At 29.7% G+C, this 11,892-nt stretch overlaps 1 protein-coding gene across 2 annotated transcripts; it reads right to left on the bottom strand.

The window, feature by feature from the left end:
- Nucleotides 1-7,467: 7,467 nt before the first annotated feature.
- On the bottom strand, nucleotides 7,468-9,940 carry LOC106771272. 2 transcript variants are annotated; one of them, XM_022785401.1, is made up of 2 exons: nucleotides 9,418-9,940; nucleotides 7,468-9,265 (listed from the first exon to the last, which is right to left on the bottom strand). In XM_022785401.1, the coding sequence occupies exon 2, from the start codon at nucleotides 9,241-9,243 to the stop codon at nucleotides 7,690-7,692; it is 1,554 nt and encodes a 517-aa protein (XP_022641122.1). In that variant the 5' UTR covers nucleotides 9,244-9,265; nucleotides 9,418-9,940; the 3' UTR covers nucleotides 7,468-7,689. The 2 variants fall into 2 exon arrangements, with proteins under 2 accessions (XP_022641122.1, XP_014512712.1); XM_014657226.2 differs by having other exon boundaries at nucleotides 7,468-9,940.
- Between the last annotated feature and the right edge of the window lie 1,952 nt (nucleotides 9,941-11,892).

Raw genomic sequence — 11,892 nt, 5'->3', positions numbered from 1 at the left:
AGACGTCAGATCCCCTCGAAACTGACATCTAATGGGTATTCAAAAAGTCAGTTTAAATGTTAACTTGAACGTCATATTAGTTAGATACCTGACGTCTATCGGACTATAGGAAATCTATTAAGCATAGGAAAGGTCAATTTCAACTATAATAGCCTTTGTACCTGACTTGATATGCAACTCAAGCACTAGTTGCTTTTGAATTCCAGCAGGCCTTTTAGCATAAACAATATTCAAGAATTCTTTTAAGAAATATGATCCTTAATTCACATAAATTCAATAAAGACATAAAACATAATATTACATACCTTTTCTTCTTATTACATTATTACATTATTTTACTAATCACTTTAGTTACCATGGAAGTTCCATGATTAAGGTACTAGAGCAAATTAACTTTTTATGTTACACAATTTACATTTGATTCAAAAAAATAATTATAAAACTTGCGGTAATATTTTTGTAAATAATTAAAACTTTATTACATGAAAAAATTAGGGAAGTAAAAGTTGATGTTTACATCAAACTAACTTCAGTTTGGCGTAATTGTTAAATTTTATCTCACTGATGTAAAAGGATTTAAATTAGGGTTTTCAGTTTTTTCTTTCTTGTTATTTCTTTCTATCTTCTACTTTTTTTTTCTCATTTCTTTCTTCGAAGTAGGAAGACGATGATTATAATGTTGTTGCATGGGTGTCTGTAGGTATTTATGAGATCGTTATCGTGGTCTGAATGATTGTGTGTTTCATGGTAGTGGACACTCTTTTCCAATTACATTGGAGTTTTTGTAGTTTAAAAACATTATTAAGGAGTTGGTTATATTTCTACTATATTATTAAAATTGGACTTTCTATTGTTTTTGGGATCATAATTACAACAGTAAATAAATGTTTGCATTGATTTATATTTCTAATTTGTCATGTTAATTACTTTTTGTATGTATTCTAATAATTTTGTTATATTTTAGTGTTTTTATTATTCATGTGATTATTATTCACATTATGATTCTCATAATAATATGATTCATAATATTTAAATTAACGTTAATGTTTTTTTTATTTAAAGTTTTGATCTTTCTGAAAATCAATTAAGTTTGAAAATAAATGCAAAAATTTATGTTAAACGTCAATATGTCATGTAAATTTACATAAGGAATTTTGTCTGATATAAACCTATGTCACTTACCTATGTCATTGTTACCTCATGTAAAAAATCATAATATCCAACATAAAATGATTGTTTTGTGTGGTGATAGTATAATCTAATGCTTTCTTAATCTTTTTCTATCATTTACTCTTCCTTCTATTCCTTTATTTGTAGGTTTTTATTAAAGAGGTTTTCGACGTTTGTTGTTCAAATTCATTGTCTTTATTTGTTTATTCATAATTTGTTCACCTTTTAAAGAATTGTCGTTCTTGAATGTTTTTTCATAGTGAATCATTTAAGATTACGTATCTAGGTTTATATTTCCCTCTTTTGAACCCTGGAAATGATATGATGCTTTCTTTGATTTATTTCTTTTTCACCTATGTTGCTTGTTTCTAGTTCATTTGGTGGTATTAAAATTTAGTTTAATTGTCAAAATTCTTTAATACGATGTGGGAATAACTCAATGAAAATATTTAAAAAAAATACAATAAACTTTGGTTATTCATTAAACCGAAGCCTAAAATCGAATAAGCTTCGATTTGTTTTTCATAATTGAAGCCTGTTCATTTTATTTGTTTTTTATAATTTTTTATTGTGTTGGATTTCGATTTTAGAGACAATTAAAGCTTAATGTCGAAGTTTATGGTTCGATTTGGAACCAAAAGTTAAAACTATTTTTTATCTCGTCTTGATATGTATTGATTATAGAATTGAAATATAATGTCAAAAACAATTGATGCGAAAATCTTTCATTGCTAATCTTGTATTATTTATAAATAAAGCTAAGAGAATGACTATTCAATTTTCGTTCATTTTTAATTTGTTAGATGTATTTAGATTTTTTTTATGAAATTTTATGAATATTTACTTATTATAATAGTTTTTGTCTTACAAGTTTGAGTGTGAGTAACGAATATTTTCTACATCCAATACAAACACTAAGTATAGATGTAGAGTTTGATCCAATTTAGCAAGACTTTTTTGTTTAAATTATGAAGTGAAGTAATATTTTACTAATGTTTTCCATTCAGGGGACTTAATGAAAGAAAGTTAGAAACTAATGAGAAATTTGACTACTACGGTAATATTTAACTTTAACAAATTTTGATTTTTTCTGAAATGTTGAATTCATATGCACTAATTAATATGAATTGTCTTTTGCAGAGATTCAAGACTACTACNCCAGTTCCTGAGAAGCCACTATTATTCATGAGGAACGCTGCTGCGAAGTATATAATTAGATTATACAATAGCTCTTAGTTATTANATTTAAACATTNCATTTNATTAGATTGTATTTTATTAGACTTTGTACTTTATTTGATGTTGAAATACAATTGAACATGTGTTTGTTATGTTGAAATTGAATTTGTGTACATGTTTTTATATGCAGGTCTGTTTTTGTGGTAATGGATATCACAAAAACAGACTTGCACTTTTAAAAAACTGCAGGGGAATATGTCGCGGTTGTGACCACAACCGCGGCATAAAGTGCTCGTTTTTTTATTTTTTTTTTTTAAAAAAGACATATGGCCGCGGTTAGTACTAGAACCGCGGCATATAACTGTGTCTTTTGCCGCGGTTCAACCGCGGCATATACTGGACCAATTTTTATTTTTAAAAAAAATGGATTTAGGAAGCGGTTCTTTGGACAACCGCGGCATATTCTCCAACTTATATATCGCGGTTATAACCGCGGCCTAAAGTTTCTGATTTACTACCGCGGCGGAATATGCCGCGGTTCGTAAACCGCGACGTATAGTGAAAAAGAACCACGGTAAAAACCCCTCGCTGCACTAGTGAGAGGAACTTTTTTAGTTTCTTCCTCTAGTATTAGACTTCCTTTTTTAGGGACCAATTTTGTCTTTTCCGCAAAATTGTTTCTTCTCTTCTCAAATTAAGAAAATTAAAAGTATATACAAACAAAAATTAAAAAAAAAATATAGTAGTAATTAAAGACATGTAGAGATCAAGAATGCTTATACCTTTTTTTCTTTCAAATATTCTCCTAACTCAGTGCTGCTACCATCATTCTAGTTTGCAATGTGTTACACAAGTCAATTATATTATATATCTTTTCTTTATCAATTATACTTCCAAATGAACTCACATACCATATATCATTGTGAGCTTTACCAATTACTTCATATGTATGTGTCTGATGCTGTCAAAAGATGTCATTTTAAAGCATTTTTTGTTCTACCATAATTTTACCATTAACAACTACCAAAATGACAACAAACCACTCCATACAGGTAAATAAAATCACCAAGATACGAAACACTAGAGCTGTCAAAACGGGTAACCCGGCTCGACCCGGCCCGGCCCACCACGGGTTGGTCACTTAGTGAGTCAACCCAACCCGGCTCATTTATTAGCGAGCTAGAAAAACTTGAACCCGGCCCGACCCACCACGGGTTGGTGGGTAAACGGGTTGGCTCACTAGCCCATTTAATTATATTTTTTTTAAAATAAAAAAAAAAATACAAACTTTCTGTAATTTAAATTTAAAAAATTTTCACTCCCAAAAAATTATGTTAAAGACAATTCAAAATAATAATAAAAAGTACAATATAATCCAAATGTCATTCGAAAACAAACACAAAAAACATACAAATAAGTTTCTTATATTCATCATTTTTTGTTCTTGTTGTAACCCTTGACCCTTGTTCTTGTTGTCTCCAGATTCACTAATAAAGATTTTCCTAATATCAGAACAATTCCGACAATCAATAAAAAAATATTAGTCAAAAAAAAGAGAACTAGTACTCAACAACATCAACAAAAAATTAATATTTTAATCTGTAACATAATTTCCCAAATTCAAAAATATCAAAAAGAGCTTGTTCAAATAATGTATACTCAAATTATTTAAATAAAATGAACAAAATCTGATACAAAGCATGTTCAGAACATGAAAAAATCATTNCATTTCTTCAAATCCCCCAGAATAAAAAAAAAAAACAAATTCCCAAACTCCTATTTTTGTCATTATAGGGTTTTTGAAAAAAAAAAAAAGAGAAGTGAGAAAACAAAAATGTGGAGAAAAGAGAAGAAAAAAGGAAGGGTGTTTTATCTACTCCTTGAAGAATTATAGTGAAGTGAGAGTGTTCTCACCCTCAAATGAGAGCAAGTACANTTTTGACTGATTTGTGAGAGCAGAAGTTACTGTTTTGGTATACAAAGTGAGTGAAGAAAATATTTTATTTTTTGGGATTTCATGAATAAAATAATAAATTAAAAAAATAAAATTAGGTAGGTGGGTTGGTGGGCCAACCCGGCTCACCACGGGTTCAACCCGCATGAGNCGGGTCTAAATGAGCCGGGTTGAAATCTGACCCGCATATAAGTGGGTTGTATTTTTCAAACCCAACCCGGCCCGAACCCGTGACGGGCCGGGTTGGCTCGCGGATTGTGACCCATTTTGACGGCTCTACGAAACACATTACTTTGAAACTTAATTTTTATTTATCCTTGAGAGGTAAAACATATTTTATTATTTTTGTTAAAGGAATAATATTTGGCATTGGAGTTTGATACTTTTATTTGTTCACAAAAAATTCTGAGCCACGTTGATTTTAATCTTTACTAATCATCACTTGCTAATTCTTTGTTTTGTTTTTTTATAGAATGTCTAGCACTAAAGTTAGAATTTATGGCTTCATGTTAAAATCCTGCACTACTATTGGGTAAATAACTTTTCTTTTAAAAAGTAACATTTTTAACTTAACATAAATTTAGAAGGTCAGAGTAAATAGTATCTAATAACACATGAAATATTAGTAAGAAAAATATTATGAAATATAAAATATTTTAGTTGTGGATATATAGTTAATATGTGTGTACATATACTTAATGGTAGTACTAAGCAGTCTAATTAAGTGCTACCAAAAAATATATAAACATAATATTAAGAGTGGATTTTCTGACATGCTGTCCACTTGGTCTAGTCTCGTCCCAATATCTAGACATGTAATTGGTTAAAGGTGAAGACTGACTTCATTTTTCTAAGCCTCTACCAACTAAACTCTATTTTAATTTAGAGAATATTTAACTCAACTATATGCTAAACACAGATAAGGGAAGGAACATATCTCACTTGCACCAATATAAATTATTCAAAAGTGTGTATGAGTGTCAGAATTAGTGCTAAGGTTAGTGTTGTATGATGGTCAGGTCAAGGTTTGTGTAATAATATAAATTATCCAAAAATGTGTATGAGTGTTAGTATCGATATTAATATTAAATTTAGAAATCAAGTTTAGAGTTTAGAGTTTGTGTGTTTGTTATGGTTAGAGTTAGAATTTTTGTATGTGTTTGTTATGATTAGAGTTATGTTTATTATTAGTGTTATGATTGATGTTAGGATTATAGTTAGAGTTCTCGTTGATTAGGGTGTGAGTTTAGGGATATGGATAGACTTTTGGTAATAGGGTTAGGGTTGGGTTTATATATATGTGTATATGGTTTTGGGGGTTAGGAATATGATTATTATAGGATTATGATTATCATCAAGGTTAAGATTAAGGTTAGAATTAACATTGCATTTACTATAATCATTAGTGTAGAATTAGGGTTAAGATTAAAATTAAAGTTATGGTAAAATTATGGTTAGAGTTAGGATTAGTGTTAGTTGTTGAAAAAAAATGTATAAATATTAATATAATGGTAGAAATGGATTTAACTAACAGAGGTTTTAAAAATTTATTTCTAAACCTCAAGAAAGTATTCTAAATCTATTTCAAACCCTCAACAAATGTAAGTAATTAAATAATTTTTTAATATTAATCAAATAATTCAAAAATATATAAAAAATATCAATTGTATCTATATCAATTTTAAAGCTAATATAAAAAGTATTTTATAAGTGACATAAAAAGTTATCACTTCACTGATAATAAACCATTGGAATAGATAAATATTTATTTGAATAAATCACATCACACTGTTATATTATTTGAGGAAAATAATCATTCATTACTTGAATTACATACATCAGTTAAGAGATGTAATTTATAATAATCAGTTTAAACACAGAAGATATAATAATAAAATAATACTTTTATAATATTTTTTGACAATATTTTAACATTATTTATATACTATTATGTGATTAATCTATGATAATATTTATAATTATTATTATTGATTGTAAAATAATTTTTATTAATTACAAAATGACAAATTGCTTTAAATATTACTACATAAGTATCAGTTAGCAGGACTCTAAATATTATAACCACATACATGTTAAAAAAGTTAGACTATTTTTTCTATAATAACAATTCTATCAGAAAATTACAAACCTAAAAACATTAATTATCTTAATTTGAAATATACTTAGTCCGATTATATCAATTGATATTTTAGAGCATTAAATTAACTGTAACAGTAACAAAAAAACATTAAAAAAATGTTAGAAAGTTTAAAACAAACAAATACGTTAAGGACGCATAAAAAACAAGTTGAGTTATGTTTACAGAAATTAAAACCTTAAATAAATTAAAAACTTATAAACTGTTCAATATATTTTTTTTTTGGTACATAGAATATATTTAATTAAACTGTGGCAGTCCATATGACAATAAATCTTTATATTTAAAAGAAGTTAACTTTTCTATATCGATTTCAAAACAAATAATTAGAATGTGATATTTGTATTGAATAGGTTTGTCAGAGTGACGGAAAGTTTGGATGTTCATTCTCATCCAATTCCTGATATGAAGGTCGAACCAGCAAAGAAAAATTCAATTCTTTAATTAATGTCATATGAAAGAAACATAATGACCCTCGTGTGTCTGACACATTAAACTGGATGCAATATCTGTAATTCGATTCTTTAATTAAAATAAAAGCTTCAGTCAACTTTTAATAAGTAAATTATAAATGTCAAGCAGAATACCTTAATCAATGGAAATAATATTTTTTTTGTTACGTGATGCTAATACGGATTAATTAGTCTGAACTACAATTACTAATATGGTTAAACATGATTTTAAAACACTACATTATTTAAAGATATCATATTGATTCTTCTTCGTTCTTAATTTTTTCACGTGCAGATATTGAGCCTGTACGGGAATGTTGACGCAGGCCCAGGTATAAGTTTGAGAGGGACCTTAAGTTTGAAATTTGAAGTTTCACAATTCAAATTTTTTTCACACCCAAACACGCACTTTCTGAATCGATTCTTCAGTAGCGAAAGAAGCTTAGACCTTATGACTTGATCGTAATAAATCACAACTAAAAACTACTTAATACAAGATTTGAAGTAAATGTACAAATAAATCAACAGTAACCAAAGAAATAAGACATGGATAAATTCAATATCAATCTTAGTCTGTGTCATTCATAACAAAGAAAGCATACTGTAAGCATCGAGTGAACTGCACAAAAAACATATTTACAAGTTCAGTACAATCCATTTTTGGTCCCATTTCAAGCCTTTTAACAAGAGTCCTAAATCTACTAAGTTTGAAATTCAATGCTCATCATATTGAGGATTTCAATATGCAGAATCTATTCAACTGGGAAAAGCGCCACATTACAATTGCCAGTCCATGCAATCTGCAAAATCAAAACTACTTGCACAACCCAACAAGGCGTTTTGTTGTTGTTCATAACGACATATGTAATTGAGTCCCATGAGAAGTTGGCACATAGCTTCCTCTGTTTTGTCCTTATCAGCGAAATACAATGTCTGGAATAGCAGCACATATGTCCTACTAACAATTTGGTGTTGCTCAAAATTCCTCTCACTTTGCCACCTGATCATATTATGGGCCAGTGGAGCAAGCCACTTGAGTATCCCATCTAGAGTTAACTTCCAGTCATGAGCTAGAGGAGCATCATATATGGCCAAGTTCTTCACATAGGTCTTTAGTTTGCCTTTCAGAGACAACCTTAAGCTCGATGGTAGCATCTGATATAGATCGTTCCTAGCTTCCTCACCAACTAAATGTGGATACTTTAGGAACTTCTCTATCACGGTTATGACATTGGCATAGTGCAATGCTAGACCACAGCCTCCAAGTGTAGAAGGAGGAGCATAAAGTGCCAATCTACTGTGGGGACCAAAGGTTGAGAAACTTAGATCTCCAGTGATAGGGACGCTACTATGAACGTGATTCAGATCACCAGAATAGTACAACTGCTCCCTTTCCTTGACCTTATGATAGCTTGATACGTTATGTTGGTCCTCACCATCAACAACATAATCATCATTGTCATCATCAAATTTCGAAATCGAGCTGCTTAAACTTAAACAATCCATGAAAAGTTTCCCCGGACTTGTTCCACAAGGAAAACCAAAATCTTCAAGTTGAAGATATGGTAATTCACCTCTCCTGATATCTAGTTGAGGCTTACTAGCAGTTACCCTTGTCCCCACAGTAGTTCTTGCAGTGGAACCCAAACGATAACCATGACCACTTCTCTTGCAATGATTGCTTTTCAACTTCTCAGAACTCAAAGGTGCACCAATCTGCCCAGACATTAGCTTACATTCACTCCGCATGGGTGGTGAATCTCCACTAAGCCCAAGACTAATAGTATTCTTCCTCCACGTAGAATCACCAAAGATTATGCGGATTCTAGCATAAATGGTACAAACTGTCCTGGCCAATAACTCAACAACCTTATCAAAGCTCTGATTCCAAAGTGAAATCTCCTTGAGATGCCTCACATCTTGCCTCTGCCATGTGAGTTTCTGTTCAAACGCCCTTCTGCTCTCCTCGTGCTGGTTATGCTGAAACTTCTTTACTGCTTGCTCCAAATCATTCAAGACCCCCATTTCACTGTACAAACTCCTGGTGGCACTAACATACCTATCCATTTTCCTCACCATTCCTTCCATGTGCTTAACTAAGAACCCCAATTGCTTCACATCTATAACCCCGTTAACAATGTCCCCATACACATGTTCAAAACCTTGCACGGCAGGCTCAGAACACTTCCTTCCCAACCTAGAAACCACACTGGCAACACGGTTCAACTCCTCAAGCTTCTCTGCGCGAGCCAGCTCGAGAAGATAACTCTCTTCGGAGGAAACCAGGCTTTGAACACCCGGTGAGTTGGAAATCTCGTTCCTGAGTTTCATAATCTCGGGATGAGACAAGGATCTGTGAAGATGAATGGCTTTAGACATTACGTTTGCTACTTCAAAAGAAAGAATTCCAATTACTTCTTTACCGCCACTATCTTGCCTTTTGGGGTTGTGCTTTTTCCTTGCAGAAGGTTCAAGAAGAAGAGCTTGTTTAAGATTGGCACTCACCTGGTTACCCATCTTCACAATCCAAGCTTCAGCGACCATAGCCATGTACCGCTTTCACCAAATACCCTTCATTCAAATCGCGTGACAAGACCCACTGTGGGGAACAAGAATAAGTACAGTTTGTCAAAGCTGCAAACTTTGACGCTGAACAACGGTTTAGGGAACGGAGTTGTTGGTGGGGCGGAGAAAGAAAACAAACAGTGCAATGAGATTGTTTGTGCCTGGCCAAAGAAAAAAAAAATTCTATGAGGGATGGATGGTAACTTGGAAAAAAAAATGTGCAGTGAAAAGAGAAGAGACAGAAAGTGGAGGGAAAGAAGGAATTGAAATGGAAAAGGACAGCGAGGGACCAAAGAGGGAGATGATTGATTGCTTTTGTTTTGCTTTGATTGCTATTTCAAGCTATCCATCCTTTTTCAAAAAAGAAATTAAATTTTGAAAAGTGTAGTCAGAAGTCAGGACTCACAATTTTGAATTGAATCATTCCAACTTTTTCTTTTTCTTTTAGTAATATTATTTTGAATTGTTTGCTTTACTAGTAACGATTACCAGTCATAGAAAAGATTATGAATTTAAAATATAAATTTTATAAGACATTGGTAGAAAAATATATTAATATGATATAAAATTTAAGGTGTTAGGTTATAAATATTAAAAAATATCTTTTATCTAGAATATATATATATATATATATATATATATATATTCTTATTAATAATTAATTAGAATTCAAATTTTATAAGACTTTTTTATTAAGATAAAAGTTGTAAAAAAATTAAAATAATGTATCATAATAAAATAAAATATGTAAAAATCTGGAAAATAGTATTTTATACATTACAGTGGTTTTAAATAAGTGACACCTTATTATTTTAATAAATAAAATTTTTAATATAAATAAGTTTTTAAACGAAGAAGTTTTATTACTTTAAAATATATCATATTTTTATAAAATACTTACAGAGATTTTTTTTGTCTTTTTTCTATAATTTATCATTTTATATTTATATGTTCAAATATATGAGGTTGTAAGATTAATTCTCTTGATGGTTTATTCTCATTGAATAGTTTCTCGATTGGAATAATTTAAATTTTTTACTCTTTTTTTATCAAATTTTTTTTTCATGCAATCATTTTTTGTTGTATCTATTATCTGAGTTTCTCAATATGATAATATTTTTAATATTTATATACGTAGATATAGCTTTTTTGTTTCGAAAACATTTTAATGTTTAGAACTGCTAGAGTTGTTAAATCATGTAAGAAAAACTAATTTTTACTTGTGTTGTTGTGATTCAATTGCCGTGTTTGATACTTTGTATATGATGAAATTATATGTTTTAACTCCATTGTATAATCATGGTCTAAAAGTGTGAGATTTTTATAATATGCATGGTTGAATGTGAAATTAGCGTTAAATTAATATAATTGATTATTTTGGTTGGATTGAGTTGTTTTGATGATATTATATAGCTGCTGGCGAATGAGCCGAATGTTTTGGGCTAGGTTATGTGATTTCTGGGCCTAGCCCATATAAATATCTATAAAATCAGAACAATAACAACTCGGTAAGTTAATTAAATGAATAACTTAAAAATTATTAGTCCCTAAACATTTTGTTAAGTAATGATATTTTTGGAGATAGTATTTAAACTTTTGATTGACCCATAGTTTGTTATTTTTGTAAATTGGAATATGAAAGTTTGTAACAAGGCAATAGGTTGTAAAAGTAATTTTTGCTTTGTTACATGGCCCCAGCTTGAAGACGTTGAAAACCAAATTATTGCTTATAAAAGCCTCTTTTTCTATTTAGGATTTCTAGTATACACTAACACTTATTTCTTATGTTCAATTACAGGATTTTTTTTCTTCTTCTGGAAAGCACAATCGCACCATCGGATAACACATGGAAGCCCTCCCAGAATATCTACTTCCTTTGTGAAATACACACTTTTTTATATAAATTTCTTTAGGATAATAATAAAATCAATAAATTTATCATGTAAGATTCAAGAACCATGAGATTCGACTTTATTTTTATCACCTTTTAACATAATACCTTCAAGTAATATATTATAATTTTTTTATATAATCTCAATTGTAATTCATATAAGATTTAAACATATTTAATTTTTTTTAATTTACTTAATTATTTGTGTAATTTAATTTAGGATACTACAAAAATACATGTCAATGAAACTTTTGAGTAAATAAAAATAATAAATATCTTATAAATACATATAATTACAGTCCTCTTAATATTTTCATTTCTTCCTAAATATCATTGCCAAAAATCTTAGATCATTTGGTTAAGATATATAAGTTACTTGCGACGTATGCCAACAACTTATATATTAATAATATTATTCATAACATGCTTATTTTTATAATAGAAGTTAATATTATTTTTTAATCAATTTATATATATATATATATATATATATATATATATATATATATATATATATATATATA

Source organism: Vigna radiata, chromosome 8 (assembly GCF_000741045.1).
Source record: "Vigna radiata var. radiata cultivar VC1973A chromosome 8, Vradiata_ver6, whole genome shotgun sequence".
Classification (NCBI taxonomy): Eukaryota; Viridiplantae; Streptophyta; class Magnoliopsida; order Fabales; family Fabaceae; genus Vigna; species Vigna radiata.
This window is presented reverse-complemented; position numbering and strand designations above follow the sequence as displayed.

What these genes read in the sequence shown, in the direction of transcription:
- LOC106771272 (XM_014657226.2), bottom strand. Translation starts at nt 9,462, where the DNA reads ATGGCTATGGTCGCTGAAGCTTGGATTGTGAAGATGGGTAACCAGGTG.